This window comes from Pistacia vera, unplaced genomic scaffold (assembly GCF_008641045.1).
Source record: "Pistacia vera cultivar Batoury unplaced genomic scaffold, PisVer_v2 Contig158, whole genome shotgun sequence".
NCBI classification, from domain to species: Eukaryota; Viridiplantae; Streptophyta; class Magnoliopsida; order Sapindales; family Anacardiaceae; genus Pistacia; species Pistacia vera.
In genome coordinates, this window is record NW_022195663.1 from 811,581 (window position 1) to 831,522 (window position 19,942).

A 19,942-nucleotide genomic window follows, 5' to 3' on the forward strand; every position below is an offset into this window, starting at 1 on the left:
GGAAAGCCTTGAAGATGAGAATGACAACTTTGATATCTTGAGTTGGTGGAAGATAAATTCAGCAAGATATCAAATTCTCTCTTTGATGGCACGCGATGTTTTGGCTATGCCTGTTTCCACTGTTGCATCTGAGTCATCTTTTAGTACAGGGGGTCATGTCTTAGATCCATTTCGTAGCTCTCTTACTCCTAAGACAGTGGAGGCTCTTATTTGTGCGCAGGATTGGATTCGGGCTACACGTGTACCATTTCTTGTTGAGGAGAGCTTGGAGGAATTATTGGAGATTGAGTTAGGTAAAACTTTTGCTTTAGTTTCATATATTTAATATTTAATTATAACTTATATCTTACTTATTGACTCCATTTTGTACCATTACTTATATAATGTTATTTCCAATCTTTATGTAGAATTTTCGTCTACGGCATTGGAGAGTACTCGTATTCATGGTCATCTACATGATTGATGATTGCAGCCCGTAAAAGGTAGAATATGCAAATCCTTTTTCAAATGATGAATTAACCCTTTACTTTAATTGAATTGCCTTTATTGATGAGTAAAGTTTGTTGGGTTGTGCTTATAATGATGAGTAAACTTTGAATTGTAGTGTTAATTTTGATGGTCATGATGCTAGTTTATGGGTGGTAGTGAGGCTGGCTGAAGTTTGTAAGTCATTTCTTTCTTTTCATCTATGAAAATTGGCATAAAATCAGTTAAGATTGCTCTTGAACCATAAGTCCTTTCGTGGATGATACTCATATATGAAAGCTGCTAGGGAAAGAATACAGCAAAGGTGATTCAAGATATATGGCAAGAGATGCAGGAGTTGTTGCTGTTGAAGGACTAACTGCAGTTCTGGAGGGCCCTGCTAGTCTTCTAGCAGTGTAAGACTTCACTTCACTTCACAAAATCGGATTTTATTTTCTGAAACTCCATACGAATGATGGTCTTAATGGTAACTGATTTTTTGCAAGATTGCTATAGCTAAAGGAAAGTCATACAACTACATACTTCAACTTGCAATTTCTCTTGGCCAGCTCTACAGTACTGCTGTATAAGTTTGCTCTTTGCTGGTGTAATTCTGGGGCATTTTGCCATTCTGTACAAGTGTTTGTTGCTGCAGTATTATGTTTGGTGGATTAAATATTTACATGTAAAAGACATTTTTCATTTCTTAATTATATTAAATATTAAGTATGTTTGCTGTAGTATTACATTTGATTTGGTGTATATTAAATCTTAAATATTTAAGGCATTAAATTAAAAGCTGATGTTATGGGCAACTAATGATACTACACGAATAAGATTTAAGTTTTACATTTCTATATCCTTTGAAATATATATGATTAGATGTGGTTGTGGTCCATATAAATTTATTATTTGCTTCAGTCATTAGAAGTTTTGTGCTAATTTCTTGAGTTTATATATAGAGGACTACTGGAATGAAATTATGCAGAATTTTCTTTTTGGTTTCTACCAGGATAGATTCCCCTGTGATCTATTTTGTCAAGACTCAAAATTGGTGCTCAATTGAAGAAAGTAATTTGTTTCCATTCTTCCAATATGATCTGCATCAAAAGAATTGGTCCCAGGGAATATATGATAATGGTTTAGAGATTACTTTTTTGTTGGAATATGTTTGATTAGTATGGTTCAATGATTTGTGTTGGACATTGTTGAATAATAGTTAAGATTGACACACATGAATTTCAAAGTGATATAATTCTGCATTGTGCTGTGTAATTTACTAATTTTAATGAAATTTGGGTAACAAAATCGGATACCCGGTTTGTGACCCGAATTTTTGGGTACCAGCAAAACCGGGTATTCTAAAACCGGTTCGCTTAGCGGGTACATTTTTAGAGGTACCCGAATATTTTTGGTCAAAACCGGAGCGGGTACACGGTTTTGCACAACCCTACCCACGACGAAGTGTTATTTCACTACGGCTAACGCCACAAAACAATGAATCGCACAGTAACATTTTTTGCAGTTTTTTCACGTAACAATATGGATCCAAATCAAATCGAATGCACAAGCATTCGACTACGACATCAACCAACCAATAAGTCACTCATCAACACATCATTAGTCAATTGATCAATTAAACAAAATTTTACAGATTTAAAAATAATCAATTTATGCATCAACATGTTATCAATCAAATATATATGTTATCAATCTACGATTAAACATGATAATCTGGTACCCAAGGCTCTGATACCACTGTTAGTAACTAATCGGATTCGTGCAGCGGCAAAAATGAAATATTTAAAAGGAATCGATCAATTACACGAACCAAGATCCGAGTACAGATTATAATGTTTTCATGCATAAATTGAAACGTAAAATAAAACTGTATAAAAACAAATCCATACAAGGATTTAGTTCATACCGATGTTTGGAGGCTCCTCCGAATATCTCTGATTTCGGACACGAACACTGTTCATCGACTACTGTTCACTGAACTGTTCAGTGGATACTATTCATTGACACTGTTCACGTGATTTTTCGCTAATCGATCCAATGTAGGATCACACTCACGGAATTCCACACGAAGATAATCTGCAGAACCCTTGATTATTTTGCTAGAACAATCAAGGGCTTCAAGAAGCAAGAAAAGAAGAACAAGAAAAATTTCTTCTTCACACAAGAGTGTAACGTGAGAGAGAGAGAGATAGGGTGGCTAGGGTTTTTGATTGAATGAATATATCACCTTGTTTTAATTTTAAGTTGCACTTATATAGTGCAACAATTAAAACCCTATTCCACTTAAGAATAGCCATGGGCTCCAACCCTAGTTCACCCTTGCAACCAAACACACCCTTTATGGTATTTTAATTAATTAATTATTATTATAATTAAAATCAATTAATATATAATAATATATTAACATTTAATTAATAATAATAATTCATTTAAATATAATCTCACTAACTTAATTTTAATATTAAAATTAAATACAGGCAACAACCTCAGCAAATTTAATTACACTATGAGATTACCAAAATACCCTTTCGTCTTGAAAGACGAAAGTACCCTTCTCACAAATTGATTCTTAAATTATCTTCTAAGTGTGTGACCCGTAGGCTCTTCATCATATCGGCAATGTGTAGTATCGCGATTAACACCATTTAATCGCCTCACTACATACAGACCAAGATTGGCCCCTAGCAAGGCATCATGGCCACCTGATAGATTCGGATTCAATGAAACTGCAGCCTGTCACGGTATGGTTACTGTGCAATCCAATAATTTCATCATCTGTTATCTTATCCAAATTGAGGTACAAAAATAGTGTCAACCTCAGATATCCTCGACATGTTTGTATTCAGTGAATGGACCAATGACCGGAATAATAAATTGGATTAAGCATCAACTCAATCCCACTGTGGCCATATATTTAGTGTCATTGTCATTTACTGAATTACCTAGTGAGATAACTTCTCCCGTACCCAAAAATAATGAATCCTTTGTCGATCCACCATAGTCTCGATACACTTCTCAATGTAGCCAATCACTACTGTATTGATAGCTCTGAATAGAACTACGTTGGGCTAGTGTCAAACTACACCAATTGGTGCACAAGGCGCTCTGGTGATCTCAAGTCTAAGGATCACATACACCACCATCCGTTAGAGGATTTATTTCATAGACACTAGGGTTACCATCTATATGGAATCCTCTCGTGAGTCTGTCCAGTGAACTTGCCTCTAGCAAGCACCTATGTGTTGCAGCAGGTTATCGGCAAACAACCTTGGCAAATGAGATCAGTCACTATCTTTCGTTAGGGTTGTTCAACACTATGATAGTCTTACCATCACTATGATAGTCTTACCATATTATTTGTGTCCTTGGTCAGAATAATACTGGGGCTACGGACGTTTCTAGAATGGCCACCATATATGATCATAGGGTTCTCACTATCAAGATTTAAAACACTTGATACACTCTTCAAGGTTCTACCATCCTAAGGACATATATCATTACATGTAACTATGATTTACACGATATAGAAGAATATGTCTTTTATTGATAAATAAACATTTATTACAGAGTTAATTTTACAATAATATTAAAATGATAGTACTCCAAATACTCTTTCAAAAGTCCATTTACTATGGACGATCGTCCATTGTATATGGATGGCCGTCCATTGTATATGGATGCCCGTCCGTATTAGATGGACAGGAGTCAATCATTTTGGTTTTAAAATTTTCTAGACGGGTATGGACGCCTATCCATAGTAAATGGACACCTGTCCATATAATATGGACGGGGTCTATTGATATTTTTGTGGATGCTCGTCCGTTCATGATGAACGGTCATCCATAAAATATGGATGGTAGTCCATTCATAGGAAAGGTGTTTTCTATCCAATATGTATGTGTCTAACTTGATGCCACGTCGTTCGATACAAAAATTTGGTGCTTGTAGCATTATTATTTCAACTCATCCCATGCCACGTGTTCACCAAAATCCCATCAACCTTGGATATCTGGAACTATGAAAGATATATTTTAACTTATCAAAACTGGTTGGCAATCTTAAAAGACTTAAACCCTTCTAGTCTGAACAGGTCTACTATGAGAACATTTGGATTGACTTCCATGATCGCAATTACAGATTGGAGATTTGGGTTACATTCACGCCTTATCAAAGCTAGTTGATTATTGACTGCTGCATCTGGATCTACTAGCGATTTGATAACTACGCAACCAAGTTCCATAACGATGAGATTCTTGTATTCGGTGCAAAAAGACAAAAGTAATTAAAGAAAGTAAGAGCTAAAAGACAAATACTCCTAAAAATAGGAATCGGGTAACTAAATAGAAAGCAACACATCAAGTCTTTCAACCTATAACCAAAGACTGATTAAACCCCACTAACTAAAAAGACTATTTTGAAGCAGACTTCAACAGAGAGATTAAGCGGACCTTGTCGGCAGTTGTTAGATTAACATCTCGCAAGTAATTGAAGTATCCGTTAGACAACAAATATAGTAACGTAACCTGGAACCCATGCTGGTTGAGTCAGGCGACTANTGTAAATAAATGGGCTGGACTGTCCAATATTTGACCCCATAGGATCTGAAAATCTTTAAACAAATGAGTTGTATGGTGGTAGGCATGTGAAGTTGATAATGGTAGCATGTATAGAATAGGACAAAGGAGAATGTGGAGAGTTAAAACAAATGTGAAATATGTACATAAATCATTGAAAACGAATGTGAAGATTATGATTTAATCTTAATTGGGTGTTATATTGCGTATGATTATTATTTTGGTATTTTTTAAATTGGGGCTGGGCTTTATATGAGAAGTTGAAGGATAATGGTGGTGATGGAAATGGATTTGGTTTCATGAGCCCCAACGCATTGTCTATAGCAGGTAGCAGTAATGTCATGGGAACAAGAACTCAAAGGGCACAATTGCTTACCAATTGGTTGGCAATTGTTAAAAACGAGAATTTAATTATAGTTCCATAGAATCCAGGGTTAGTAATTCATTCATTTCCTTACATTGGGTTCTTGCTTGATGATTATTTTATTGCTTCTTTGTGGTTGTTATGTTGGGTACTTATTAGGTTTCTTAATAGGTTTCATTGGATTCTTGTTAGTATTAGCATGAAGACTTTTAACTGTGTACTATCTTGATCCCTTGAGAGGAGATATGGGACATGATTTACAAGAAGTGGTGCAAAAGTTAGTAGCCCTACTTATGTCATTTTTTACGCTTTATATAATATAAATTTCTGCTCATAAATTTAGAATTTGTTTTTTAACTTTCACAGTGGTATCTTCATTCATTCCGCCTGTAAGAAGTCCAAAAAAAGGGGCTACTATCACATGGCAAAAAGTATTGGTGAATAGAATTGTTATTATCAATAGCAATTAATTTTCCATTATAATAGTGTTTTACCTTTTGAATAATGCTTACTTTCGAATTAATATTGTGTAGGGACCAATCCAACTGGGAAGTGTTGAATGTGGGTTTTATGTAATGAGATGCATGAGAGATATAGTTGACAATGGGTTGGCAGTACTAAAAAACCATGTAAGTTTTCTTTCCATTTGGATTTCAATAAGTAACGTTGATTAGGATGTATAGTTAATGCAGATGTTATTCTATGATGTTGGTATAGTACACTATTGAGTATGGTCACAACTCGCAAGTATACTGCAGACTTTTCGTTCTATGATTATCAGTTGAAGTGATTGTTAGTTGAATTTTTATGATTTAGTTGTAGAAAATGTTTCTTGTTTATTGTTTCAAAAGGAAATTAGCCAAATTAAAATAATCATAAGTTGAGTTGATTGAGATTTCTGACTAGCTAAAAGGTTTCCATTTAGATTATTGTTCGAATTCTCTCTTGTTTATTATTCTAGAGACAATTCAATCTTAGCTCCAATGAATCTGAAAAATTATCATATCATGAATTCACGAATTTTAAATGTAAGATAATCTCTTGCAAAGTAAATTTGAGTTTGATAAACCAGCAGTACATAAAGTTTACACCCTTAACGGGCGTAATAGACATTAGGAAGGTTGTTAAGGGAGTAGGGTCCACAAAGCACAGGTGTCATGGATGAGAGTCTGTTTTGAGAATATGAATTGTGTGAGTGAGGGTAATTGTGGAAAGGGGAATTGTATATAAGCAGGGAGAGTCGTAGCAGCAGGGTTATCTTTTTGGCATTGATAAAACAGTGGAGGTTCCTGGCTCCTCGAATCGCCAGGGTTTATGGTTACATTCCAGNTTTTTTGTAAATGAGATTGTTAGAAAAATGTGATAAGTAATCTAGGGTATTGCATACAACATACAACCTAAGTTTCACAATTCGAGAAGTTATATATTCCTAACAGATATATGACTAACGTGCTCTCGAAGTATGCATGGTCACACGGCATATTTACTAAGGTATGAACCTTAAAGAAGCATAGAGAGAGATAGTCACATCATGTGTGAGTGGGAGATATTGGATAAGGGTACACCCATGATGGGTTACCCCAAGCGACGTGTATGAAATGAAACTGCCAAATGCAGTTTCTCTGTAACCGCTACATATAAAAGAAAAATTTCTTTCTTTTACATGAACATTGTCACTCTCAAAAACGCAAAAAGAAAATACGCTCTCTCTCTCTCTCTAGAATTTGGAAAACAGAAATACGATTTGTGGTTTTTCTTCCAGATTACTTTGTTGCTTCAGAGATAAGGAAATGAGATATTTATGCTGTGCTAATTCATTGTAGTTCATTTATGTACAAATGTGATTACAATGGTGACTATGATCTTGGGATAATGTTAGGATATATGTTATTCTATGTTATTTCCAACAGTTATGTAAGACCAGCTCCATATAACAAAATATAATTTCAAGTTCTTTTTCGTTTTCTTCTGTAAGATAGAAACTCAGATCTTGAATCATTCATTTCATGGGAAAAATAAAACCAATTGTTATGGGAATATAATAAACAAGAGAGTATGTAGCAAGCAAAATAGTATGCATACACATAGGAACTAAATAATATTTTCAATAATGCAATCGCCAGCATCAACTTCTTTTATTTATTTTTTCTGTAACACTAGCTCAGTAAAAAGCTAACTATAGCTCTAAAACATAAAACAACTAAAAACATTTTCTCACGATAGCGCAAAATTTGATCCAAAGGCTATCCAAGAAATGAAAATGGATAACCCTCCACCTCCTGCTGATAAGTAAAGGACTTATTACACCCCAGAAACCCACCATAAATCCAAGTGCCATGCCTACATAGAACCAGTCAACTTCATGTTCATTACCATCATCATTTCCTCCTCCACTATCATGGTCCGACGTTGGAATAGTTGCAGTGCAGTTCTTGATAAGTGGCGGTCCACAAAGTTCATTGCCTGTGAAAGAAGATGCCTCAAGGGATTGTAACTGAGTGGACAAAGGAATTTTTCCAACTAAGTTATTGTTGGATAAATTCAAGGAGCTCAAGAACGACATACTTGAAATGCTCTGTGGAATTTTACCAGACAACTTATTTCCAGAAAAATCAACACACTCCAACGATAGCATAACACCGATATTCTCAGGAATTCTACCGGTAAAATGATTATGTGACAAATTCAATAATTTCAGTGCTCCAAGATTTGTCAATTCTACCGGAATCTCTCCTGAGAAATTATTATTGGAAAGATCTATAGCTCTTACCAAGTTAAGAATTGTGCTATACTCGAATATCCTCCCTTTCATCACAAGTGACGCATCCTCAAGAAAATCCTCGGGAGAAAAATACGCATCTGACGAATAGTCAATATTGTTTTCATCCACCTGTACAGAATGATTCTGAGTAGTCATGGCACTGAAATTCCCGATACACCTTGGTATGATTCCCCAAAAATTGTTATTCGCAAGGTCTACGATTTGTAGAGAAGTGAGATGGCAAAGTTCCACCGGTAAAAGTCCATAAAACTTATTTGAATGAAGGTTGAGAAATTTCATTCTTGAAAAGCTTTCACCTATCCACGCTGGAATGTTTCCAGTAAACTCATTTTTACTTGCGTCAAAGGCTTGTAACTTTGTACAATTTTTAATTGACACAGGTAATGGTCCAGAGAGCTTGTTGTTGCGAAGGTGTAGTGATTGAAGAAAACTTAAAGTTCCAATGGTGGTTGGAAGATTACCAGTAAATTTGTTGTAATTTAATTTCAAGACAATTAAGTCTTGCCAATTCACCAAACAATCTGGTAATTCTCCGTGGAAGAAGTTTTTGCTAAGGATGAGAATTTGCATCAATCTCTTTGCCTCATTCATCTTGTAACACAAGAAGTGAGAAATTGATCCTGACAAACTGTTGTTGGAAAGGTTGAGTTCATGCATGTTGAAGGGTGTGAGAGGCAATGGACCTGATAAATTATTTGAGCTTAAGTCCAGTGAATCAAGTTTTGATGACTCCATTAGATTTGGAATCTTTCCATACATTTGGTTGTGAGAGAGATTCAGGTGAACAATTTGGAAAGGGGCTTTAAATAAATAAGCAGGAAGAGTATCTAAAATACTTGAGTTGGATATATCTAGAACAAGTAAATGCTTTTGTGAATGAAGCCAGGATGGAAATTGAGACCCCAAATGACACGACCTCAATAGCAAAATTTGAAGTTTAAACGGCGGGATCCACTCAGCACTGTTTTTGAACATTAGAGAACTTCCAGATGCAGCAAAACCTATCAATTTTGTGAGACCGGAAAAGTGGACTTCAGAAAGAGTTTCATTCAATTTGTTATCTGAAAGATCTAGAATTCGCAATGAGGAAAGCTCTCCCAAAGATGATGGAAAAGGACCAGAAATAGAGTTGTTAGTAAGATCAAGAAATTCTAAATTTTTAAATTGTCCGAGTTGATTTGTCAAATGACCAAAAAGATTACTGCAAACCAAATACAGAGACTCTAATACTTCATGTATGTCTTGATTCAAATTCATCAATGACATAGAGATTGACCGTAAGTTGCAAAATCTTCTAAAAGATGTCAGGACTGCCCCTTCAAGATTACTAGAAGAGAGATCAAGTGTTTTGAGAAAACTCAAGTTTCCTACAGCACTTGAAATCGTTCCTTGCCAGTGGATGCCAGCAAGGGAAAGGTCTTCCAGACGGCCAAGTTTGTACAACCAGTTTGGTACTGATGAATTGAAATCATTGTAACCTAAATTAAGATACTTAAGAGATGTCAAGTTTTGAAGTCCATCAGGTATTGTACCTTGAATATTATTACCACTCAAATCAAGGAAGGTTAAAGATGAAAAATTCACAAAAGACAACGGAGGAAAGCGATGAAGACCACAATTTGACAAACTTAAAAACTGTAAAGAAGGAAGTGCATTTATCACCAGAAGCTCTTTTGAGGCTTTACTTATGTTAACATCGCTCAAATCAAGCTTCTTTAACAAAGAAAGACCGGACAACCAAGAAAAATTCTCAACATATAATGACTGGAAATCATTTTTATGACCGAGATCAAGATATTGCAGATTAGATAAATTTCCAAGTTGGTGAGGAATTATACCCTCGAATCCAGCTGAAGAGAGATTAAGGTATCTTAGACTACCCATAGAACCAAGAAATTCAGGAATTTGAATCTCTTTAAAATTATTTGCGCTTAAGTCCAAGTAAGTCAAATGCTTTAAATTAAGCAAAGAGGGATTTATCTTACCACCAAACCTTGACCTTCGCCGATCTATTTGAGCAGAGAAATCATATGATATGGGATAGGACTCACTTGTAAGGTGGAGCTCAAGGACGTTGCCTGTGAAGTTGTTGCAGACAACACCTTCCCATGTGCAACAATCTCCGTCACCATTCCAAGATGCAAGTCGGTTGGAAGGATCTTCAAGATCTTGCTTGAACCTTAAAAGTGCTTCTCTCTCACTTTGAATACAACCCATGTAAGAGCTTCCATTGCAGAAGCTAATATTGATGGCTGTTATGGCAAGTAACTCAAGCAAAAGAAATGCGACAACGCTCATGATTGTGGTTTTGAAGGCTTAAAATGTATACGGTATAATTTATCAATAGGTTAGTATTTATAGTCTTGTTCCACCCATCAATAAAACTTAATATAATCCGTGCACATTACGTGCCGTGCCGACCAGTGGGTTGGTGACTTTTATGAAGTACCAAGTCAACAATAAGAAATAAAAAATTGCACGTGAAATCAATTTATGGTCAATTACCCAAGAATCCAATTTAAAGAATTTGTAAATAATTTAATTCCACGCGATAACTGAAGAATAAAGAAAGTTTATGGTGTTGTTGCTGAAATACCACAAACTGATACATGTACACATTGTAATTTTCATATTTAAAAGGGGTTTTTTCTTGACCTGCTTGAGGTTTAATTAAATAACGAAAGTCCCGTTAGCATTAGTTAACCATTGCAATTTATAACGTGATAGATTAATAGATATTTACCTAATTACCCATTTACCGTTTATTTTATTATTGAAAAATCAACGGTAAAGAATTTCTATTATTTCACTAACCACATGGGAAACTTTTGTTATTTGAATTATTGTTATTAACCCTATTTAATAAGTACTCATAAATGATAACATAAATTCTCAGTTAGCTATATAGATGATATATCTAGTGATATTTTAAATTTTTTCTAACAAAGAAAATTAGTTTGGAAAAGTAACAAATGGTCTAATTGATATCTCATTAAGTATTAGTTTATGTTACGATGATTTGGCTCTTGAGATGCCCTGATTCTGTGCTCTTTTACATTTTGGTTTCATTTTACGTGTATTATTATTCCATATTCAAGATTTTCCTTACTAAAAGAATCAAAATTTCCAAAACGCTTTAATTAGTTATCAACTCATCATGTCATCCAAAATTTTCAAGAGCAATCAATACGTTTTGAAGTCAAGAAAAGAATTGCATTAACACATGAAGCACACGAGAGACTACTGTACAAGTGATAATTGAATGGTTGGTGAAAATGTTGAGAAAATTCAATGAAGAGACTTGAAATACGTAAGATGAAACTTTCCAAAAAGCGATATTTGCCCCCTTTAAATTTGTATATATGAGCGATTATTCATCTATATTTACCTAATCGCTCGTCATATGAGAAAGAAGTAGTAAGGAATTATTACATAACCCTTCATTTTCTTTAGTGGTTCAAAAACAATTGGACTACTTGATTTATCTCATTAAGTATTAATTTATGCTACGATGATTTGACTCTTGAGATGCCCTAATTAAGTGTTCTTTTACACTACGATTTATTTTACATGTATTAATTATTCCATATTCAAGATTTCCTCTACTAAAAGAATCAAAATTTCCAAAACACTTTAATTAGTTATCAACTCATCATGTCATCCAAAATTTTCAAGAGCAATCAATACGTTTTGAAGTCAAGAAAAGAATTGCACTAACACATGAAGCATGCAATAGACTACTATATAAGTGATAACTGAATGGTTGGAGAAAATGTTGGGAAAATTCAATGAAAAGACTTGAAACACGTAAGATTACGCTTTCCAAAAAGCGATATTTGCCCCCTCTAAATTTTTATATATGAACGATTATTCATCTATATTTACTTAAACGATTAATAGCTTGTCTTATGAAAAAGTAGTAAGGAATTATTACATAACCCTTCATTTTCTTTAGTAGTTCAAAATCAATTGGACTACTTGATTTATCTCATTAAGTATTAATTTATGCTATGATGATTTGACTCTTGAGATGCCCTAATTCTGTGCTCTTTTACACTTTGGTTTTATTTTGAGTGTATTAATTATTCCATATTCAAGATTTTCCTTACTGAAAGAATCAAAATTTAACGTGACAACTGAGTTGGTAACTTCTCTCATAAACAATCGAAGACATAAAATGAGTTGGTAACTCCACCACACCCAAGACATAAAATGAATTTGACTAGACCTGAGAAATGACCGTTCATAAAATGAATGGTCATTTCTCACGGAAGGAATAGTCGTTAAGGAACAACCATTCCTTCCTTATGAAACGGATCGTTCCTTGAAGGAACGGCCATATATGAATGAAAAACAACCATGGAACGGTCATTCTTTGTAAAGGAATTATCATTCCTTCATACGAAAATGGACATCTCGTATGGAATGGTCATTCCTTCATATCCATTCTTTATGAAGGAATAGTCATTCCTTCACAAGGAACAACTGTTTGTCCCTAAGAAACGACTGTTTATATTTAGTCAAAACTGTCAGTTGACGTGTTAATGTCAACTCAGATGCTACATCGATTTGTGAGATTCGTTTGTCAACATGGTATTACCCTAACATTATATAGTGAGGCCTTGTTGTTTTTACGAACTTATAACAACTCCTTTATATTTAAGGTCATTTAGTGACTCTTCTTCAAGTATATAAGAGCTTATTAAAATAGAGTTTATCATAATAGAGTTTATGATGGAAATATAGATCCTAATATGTTCGTTTGCGTTTTTTTTCCTTGTTTTCTGAATTTTTTACTTTGTAAACCGTGACAAAGTTGTTTACTTACAAACCACATTATCTGATTTCATAAATTGCAAAAAACAATCTGCTTATTCACGAGAAAAAGGCGCAAGTTATGATTAGGGATGGGCGTCGGCCGAGCCAAGGCCGAGGACCCCATTCCCCGTCCCCAATATCTGCTCCCATGACCATCCCCGGTGGCGGGCACAATTCTTGTGACTGTCCTTGGCCTGTGGGGATGGAATCACTCCCATCCCCATCTTGGCCCGACCCGATGAATGGGGTTTCACGAGGAAATTTCCCCGTGGGGATTTATCCCAGAATTGGGAATTTTTCAATTAATTAATTACAAGGATGATTGAATTTGTGTAATTTGTAATCCGCTAAGCAATTGTGTATATTCTTATATTGGTTTGGTAAATTGTAATAATCTAATCAAATTTATTTTTAGGGCATGTATTATTATTTTGTGAATTTCACAAAGTAATAATACATATATTTAATTATTATACTCCCTCGTTTAAAATTATTTTTTCTATAAATTTAATACAAACATTAGAGAGTATTATAAAAGTAAATATCGTAAATTTAGATACATTATGTAATAACTCTTTCTAGCTATTATACTTTCGGAAATATAATATGAAGTCACTAAATATATCATAGAAAATATATACGTATTTAAGTACAAAATAGTGGGCCCAAAAATTTCTTTATATTAACAAAAGTGTCATATACATAAACTCATACATAGTAGGCAGTAGTGTCATTCTCCTCCGCTCTCGACATTCCATCCGACCGCTCCTCACCTATTTCCTGCAAAAACAGAGAAATCAACAAAATGAGCACTAATGGCTCAGTAAGTAAATCTGTTATGCTACCCTTCTATCTCCGTTGCTCATATTCTGAATTTCTTTCCTTACATCACACTTTTCCATTTTTCTCAGTTCTTTCTTCGTTCTTTCTCTGTTCTTTCTCTATTTCTAGTTCTCTCTGTTCTTTCTTTATTTCTAATTTCTCACTACTCATGATAGTAGGCATGGTATCATGCATAAGTATGATGCAAAAGCACAAATGCATATGATGTGCATTTTCTTTTCTGTTTTTCTGCTCCTTATTCTGTTTTTCTTTCTTTTCTATGTTTCTTTCTTTCTATTTCTCTTCCTTCTTTCTTTTCTTTCTATTCTCTCTTCTCTTTCTATTCTTTTCTTTCTTTCTTATTCTTCTCTTTCTATTCTTTTCCTTCTTTCTTATTCTTCTCTTTCTATTCTTTTCTTGCATTCTTTCTTATTCTTTGCCGATCGGACTCAGTTGAGGCATGGATTCAGAACCCTAGTCGTGTGAGTGAGTACAGTCCTTATCTACATGCACTTCTTATGAACTGTATAATTCTTCTTCTTCTTAGGCCACTCACTAAAGGCGGCGTGCATGTAGATATATTCTTCTGGGTACAGTCCTCATCCACATGCACTCTTACGAACTGTACAAATTTTTCTTCTTATTCTTAGGCCACTCACTAAAGGTGGCGTGTATGTGGGAATATTCTTCTTCTTGTCACTCACAGGTTCCCCATCGCAATCACCTTATTTTCTCTTATCTTTCTTTTAAAAATTAGTATTCAATTTCTTTTCTTTTCTTTAATGATTTTATTTTCTTTCTTTGTTCTTTAATATTCTTATATGCATGTACGCATGTAAATGGGCTTTTCTTATTGTTCTTTCTCAATTCTTAATTAAATGCGAGGATGCAATATGGCATGTAAACATGGCATTCTCTACTTTCTCTACCATCTACAAACTCATATCAAAATAATAAATCAACATACTCATACATGCACTTCTCTATAAAATTTCATCAAACACTTTGTATACACAAACCAAGCACTAAGGTGATTACACTCCCATAGCAATCTCTAATAACCAAAATTTTGGAATAAAGCTCCCTAAAAACAACTTCAAACTGGCCAGAAAAATACACTCCATAACCCTACTCAAATTCTTTCTTAACTCATCCAAACTTCCATCAATTTCTATAAACACAATCATCACTCCTCATGGTAGAATTCTAACCATGAATCATCATCAATTCCACCAACAACTCTCAATACTGAAGCATATAAATACGTATAAGAAAATTCTCTACTCAAGTATTGCTGAAACCATGACTAGGGTTGGATTTATTTACCTTGATCTTGGGTAGGTCCACACTAGAATCTCTCTCTTTGGTAGACTTCCTCTTCTTCTTAAACCCTAAGCATATAAACTATAAGAATTTAACACTTTAAAATTAATCTCACATCTTATTGCTAGAATTCTTACCTTTGGATGCTAAGGATTGTAATTATACCAAAATCCAACCAAAAATCCTCTAAATTGACTTAGAAATTTGATGAAGAAATTGCGAGAATTTGGGGATGAAGGTGGCGTGTGAGGGGTAGAGAATGGTAGGGTTTTCATTCTTAAACCCTTAATATCTCATTTGTTACTTACACTTTCCCATTTTGCCCTTGTACTTTCTATGAAATTTCTTCTTTGCCCTTTAATCAATTACAATAATACCCTCAATTCCATTGCATTCTCCATGAAATTCTAATATTTTTCACTCTCCGCATTTTCAACTAATTATGGGTGCAATGACCATTTTGCCCTTAAGGAAGTTTTCTAGAATTTTCTCAAAAATGCCAACAAGTTCTTTGCCCCGGCGAAGCTTTTCCTTCGCCTCAGCGAGACATTCCAGAGCATACATTGCCGCGACGAAGTCTGCAAATTCTAATTTCTCAATCTTTCACCTTGAAACAAATAAAACTAAGGGCATTAAAGCATAAATAAGTTACATACCTCAATGTGGGCGTTACACATTACTTAAAAGTTAAAACCATGATTTAAACTCTATCTTTATATACAATCTCGCAAAGGAAAAAAAAAAAAAAAACATAAAATTCTCAATAAAAGAAGGTGGGGCTGGGTTGATGGGTCGGGGCGGAGATTTTTTTTAGGACCATCCCCGGCCCTATCCCCAATATTTTCGGTTATTCCCCGCCCCATTCGGGCCAAATCCCTGTGGGACCGGGCCAAACACCCATCCCTAGTTATGATGGATTGAGAAAAGAAATTCCTCATTTCTAATGTCCCCTTATTAAGATTTTCTCTCTCTTAAACAATCTTTAAATCTCATATAATTATTTTATACAAGAATCTTAATTTAATTTATACCATACAGAAATCCTGCAACAACTTGAAAAGTTATTACGATTTTCTTTTTTCCTCGATATCTTTTTTTTCATTTTTTGAATCTGGGGTGTCCAGACCAGCTTGCGCATACCTCAACTAATTTCTCGGAATCCTGAAGTTAATGGTCAGATAAGCCTCTAATGGCTATCCCTTATTAGTAGTCGTAGGGATTCAAACTCATGACCTCTTGAGTAATACATCCAAGAGTCTCAAGCGAACCATCAAACTATTTAGAAGTAGTTTTTTTTTTTTTTTTTTTTTTTTTTTTTTTTTTTTTTTTTTTTTTTTTTTTTGCCTTGATATTAGTTTCCACAAAGTTTTTTTCTCCCAAATTTTTAGCATGCATTAATCTCAGTACTTGTGACATTATTAGTATAAGTAATACAATACGTAAAAATTGTGAATACAAATTCTCATATAGAATTGACGTGGTACAATTGTCAAAATGAATAAATGAATGTATTTTTGTATTTGAAAAGTCTATTCAATAAAATATTGCTCAATAAATATGGATGAATGGTATATCAATTAAAGAAAATATATCTCAACAGTTTATAAGAGTCAATAATCAAAACATGAATCAATGCAATCCAAGAAACGATGTATTTCTATCTCTTGCTGATAAGTAAAGGACCTACTATATTACAGAAACCGATCGACAACAGACCTAAGTGCCAAGCTCACATATGTGGCAGATACAAAATTTGAGGGATTGAAGCCAAAAATTAAAAAAAGTAGTGAACAAGGTGAAAACCAGAAGACATGGTGATATTAATGAAGCTAAAGACTTATATGAAATATAATGGTAACATATTATCTGTTAACTACCATTAGGTGACCTGATGACAAAAGAGTAAAATGAGACTTTATGAGCTCTTGAGTTCTAGTCTTCCCAAACAGGGATGACCACTGAGGCTCTTACCCGGCCAACAGTTCCAAGAGAGATGTTTATATGAACACCAGTAAATTTGTTGTTATCTAATTTTAGGACAATTAAGTTTTGCCAATTATTCACCAAACAATCTTGTAATTGTCCGTGGAAGAAGTTTTTTCTAAGGATGAGAATTTGCCTCAATCATCTCATAACACAACAAGTGAGAAATTGATCCTGACAAACTGTTGTTGGAAAGGTCGAGTTTATGGATGTTAAAGGCCAAGCGTGTGAGAGGCAATAGACCTGATAAAGGAAAATGATAGAGTTACCAAAAATTACACACCGAATCCATGCACCGAATGACATGATAAAATCTTGACCATTGATTAATATTAACTTATAATGAATCAACGATCAAGATTGTGTCACATCATTCGATGCACGAATTCGGTGCGCATCCTTAGATAATTATAGCATTACTCCCGGATAAATTATTTGAGATTCAAGTCCAGTGAATCAAACTATTTTTGAAGGGTGTGAAGGGAATTACAATGAAAAAGTCATTATAATTCCTTTGCCATCCCATCCCTAAATTTTTTGTTAAACTAATCCCCTTCGCAAACAAAAATTTATATAAGTGGTGAAAGTTGTTATCCCTGTATATCATTATGGTATTTGTTATATTCAATTTCTAAAGATAGAAGAGCTTTTATAATCTTATCTAGTAATTAGGATTATGGTTGTATTCCTTTGCTAATTATATCACTATAAATAAAGGTTATCGAAGTAGTAGAGTGCACATCGTGTTTCAGTACAAGCTCCTTTTATACAACTTAATTTACATAGAAGAAAATGGAGAAGATTTCACCTAAATTGTCATTCTTGATTGTCCTCTTTGTCACAACCTCATGTAATTGGTCCATTCATTTTTCCTCTTCTTTTTTCACATGCTATTAATTAATGTCTACGATTTTAATTTCATGTGTTTAATTAGTTTTAATTAATTTGATTACAGGTATATGATTGGTTGAGTTACCAATAGTTGAAGCTGGGTTTGTTCGACCAGATTATTGCTACCATGATGATGATTGCCATCGAGATTGCCCGGGAGGAAAAGGCTTTTGTTGTCAAGATCCAAACGATACAAAATGTCCAAAAGGCTCCTGCTATTGTTCATAAATTCACCAAGAAGTTCAAACAAAATTATGTTTTCATCCTAACTGTATTATAGAATAAAGTTCTCTAATTAAAGAACTTAGTTATATTTAAATAAATAAATATAATAAATACTAATGTTGTCTTTTGATTGATACCATTCCAACAAAACTCTAATCTACTTTATTTTTCTTTTCTCTAACCAATTTGATGTCAATTTGTAATCAATAAAACTCAATATAATCCCTTGCACATTACCTACCAACTGCTGGGTTGGTGTCTTTTCATTAATGTTTTAAATATAATTGTTACACGTATTTTGAATGAAGAAGACTTTCATGAAGTCTGAGTCAAGAACTTCAAGAGAAATAAAAATTACGAGTGTAAAACTTACGTTACTTATATAACGATAAATAACCTTTTGATTTTCATCAGTTTTAGACCTTGATGGTCCACATTAGTTGGTCAGTTTTTAAATGCTTCAGTTTTTAAACGTTTGGGATTTATGGCAACCATTAAGCATGTCATCAAAAGCTTAATGGAAGCTTGGTTATGTATATTATTTTGATCCCTAAGCTTAAGAACTCGATTATACTAAATTATACACCATCAATATTAGAGTGTCTTGAGAGCTTAGAAGAGCCAAAATACAGCTGCATGAGTTTGTTTCAATGGCTGGAGGTAATTCTTGATTCCTGGTTTATAGTTTAAGAATATTATATTCTTTGTATTTCTGTTTAGATTACAGATAAATGTCTTACAACCAGATCATATGAACCTGTCATCCTAGTCAATTGGAATATGTAAGCATAAAAACTCAATTCACGTAACATTAAAACTCTGGATCATAAATCACTAGACATACATCGTGAATTTTTTTTTTTTTTTTATGTTCGAGGATGTTCGAGCCTGTTTACGTGCATCTCAACTAATCTCCAATGATCCTAGAACTACCGGTCAAGTAAGAGTTCCAATGGCCACCCCTATTAGCAATCGTGAGGACTCAAACTCAAGAGATCATGTTAGATCCTCCTCTTGCTTTTTTATCATTAAATATACTCGAACTTGGGAGAGTATATTAGATCCTCTTTTATTTTTTTACCATTAGACAATCTAGTGATGGTTTATTCGATAAAATGTTACATACTTCTTTGCACCTATATATAAAGGCCTTGTTATATATAAACTTATAACCAATGCCTTTGTATTCATGTCCTTTTTAGTAAGTCTTGTTCAAGTAGATTAGAGATTATTATAAAAGGCTTATGAAAATATATTTTTTATAACAAAATTTGTCAATTATTTAGTTAGAAAAAATGTAGAAAAAGCTTTTCATTCTTAAATTATATTTAAAAAAGAATATACTATAATATAAGAAAAGATGAAATTAAAATTAATAAAATAACATAGAGATAATTTTGAAATTCAACTCTTAAAGTGTCCATTTGACTAGGTTTACCTACGAGCTTAAAATTATTTCTTCTAGATTGTTTGAAAGTGTTTGATGGATTTAAATAAGTTATTTTATATTTACTAAAGAATTCAAACTTTAAACTTCTTCTATACGCTTTATTTTAGCTATTTAAATTATTAAAATTTCAAAAATATCTCCATACTATTTAAACCTTGATTTATTTTTTCTTGTGATTAAACCTTGTTTGGTGAATCGAATTGTACAACCCTTTTATATAATTT

General features: G+C 33.7%; 1 protein-coding gene across 1 annotated transcript; it reads right to left on the reverse strand.

Annotated features, from left to right (window-relative positions):
• Positions 1–7,624: 7,624 nt before the first annotated feature.
• LOC116124958 (receptor-like protein EIX2) lies at positions 7,625–10,504 on the reverse strand. Its single transcript, XM_031410708.1, has one exon. The coding sequence runs from the start codon at positions 10,502–10,504 to the stop codon at positions 7,625–7,627; it is 2,880 nt and encodes a 959-aa protein (XP_031266568.1).
• Between the last annotated feature and the right edge of the window lie 9,438 nt (positions 10,505–19,942).

What these genes read in the sequence shown, in the direction of transcription:
- LOC116124958 (XM_031410708.1), bottom strand. Translation starts at nt 10,504, where the DNA reads ATGAGCGTTGTCGCATTTCTTTTGCTTGAGTTACTTGCCATAACAGCC.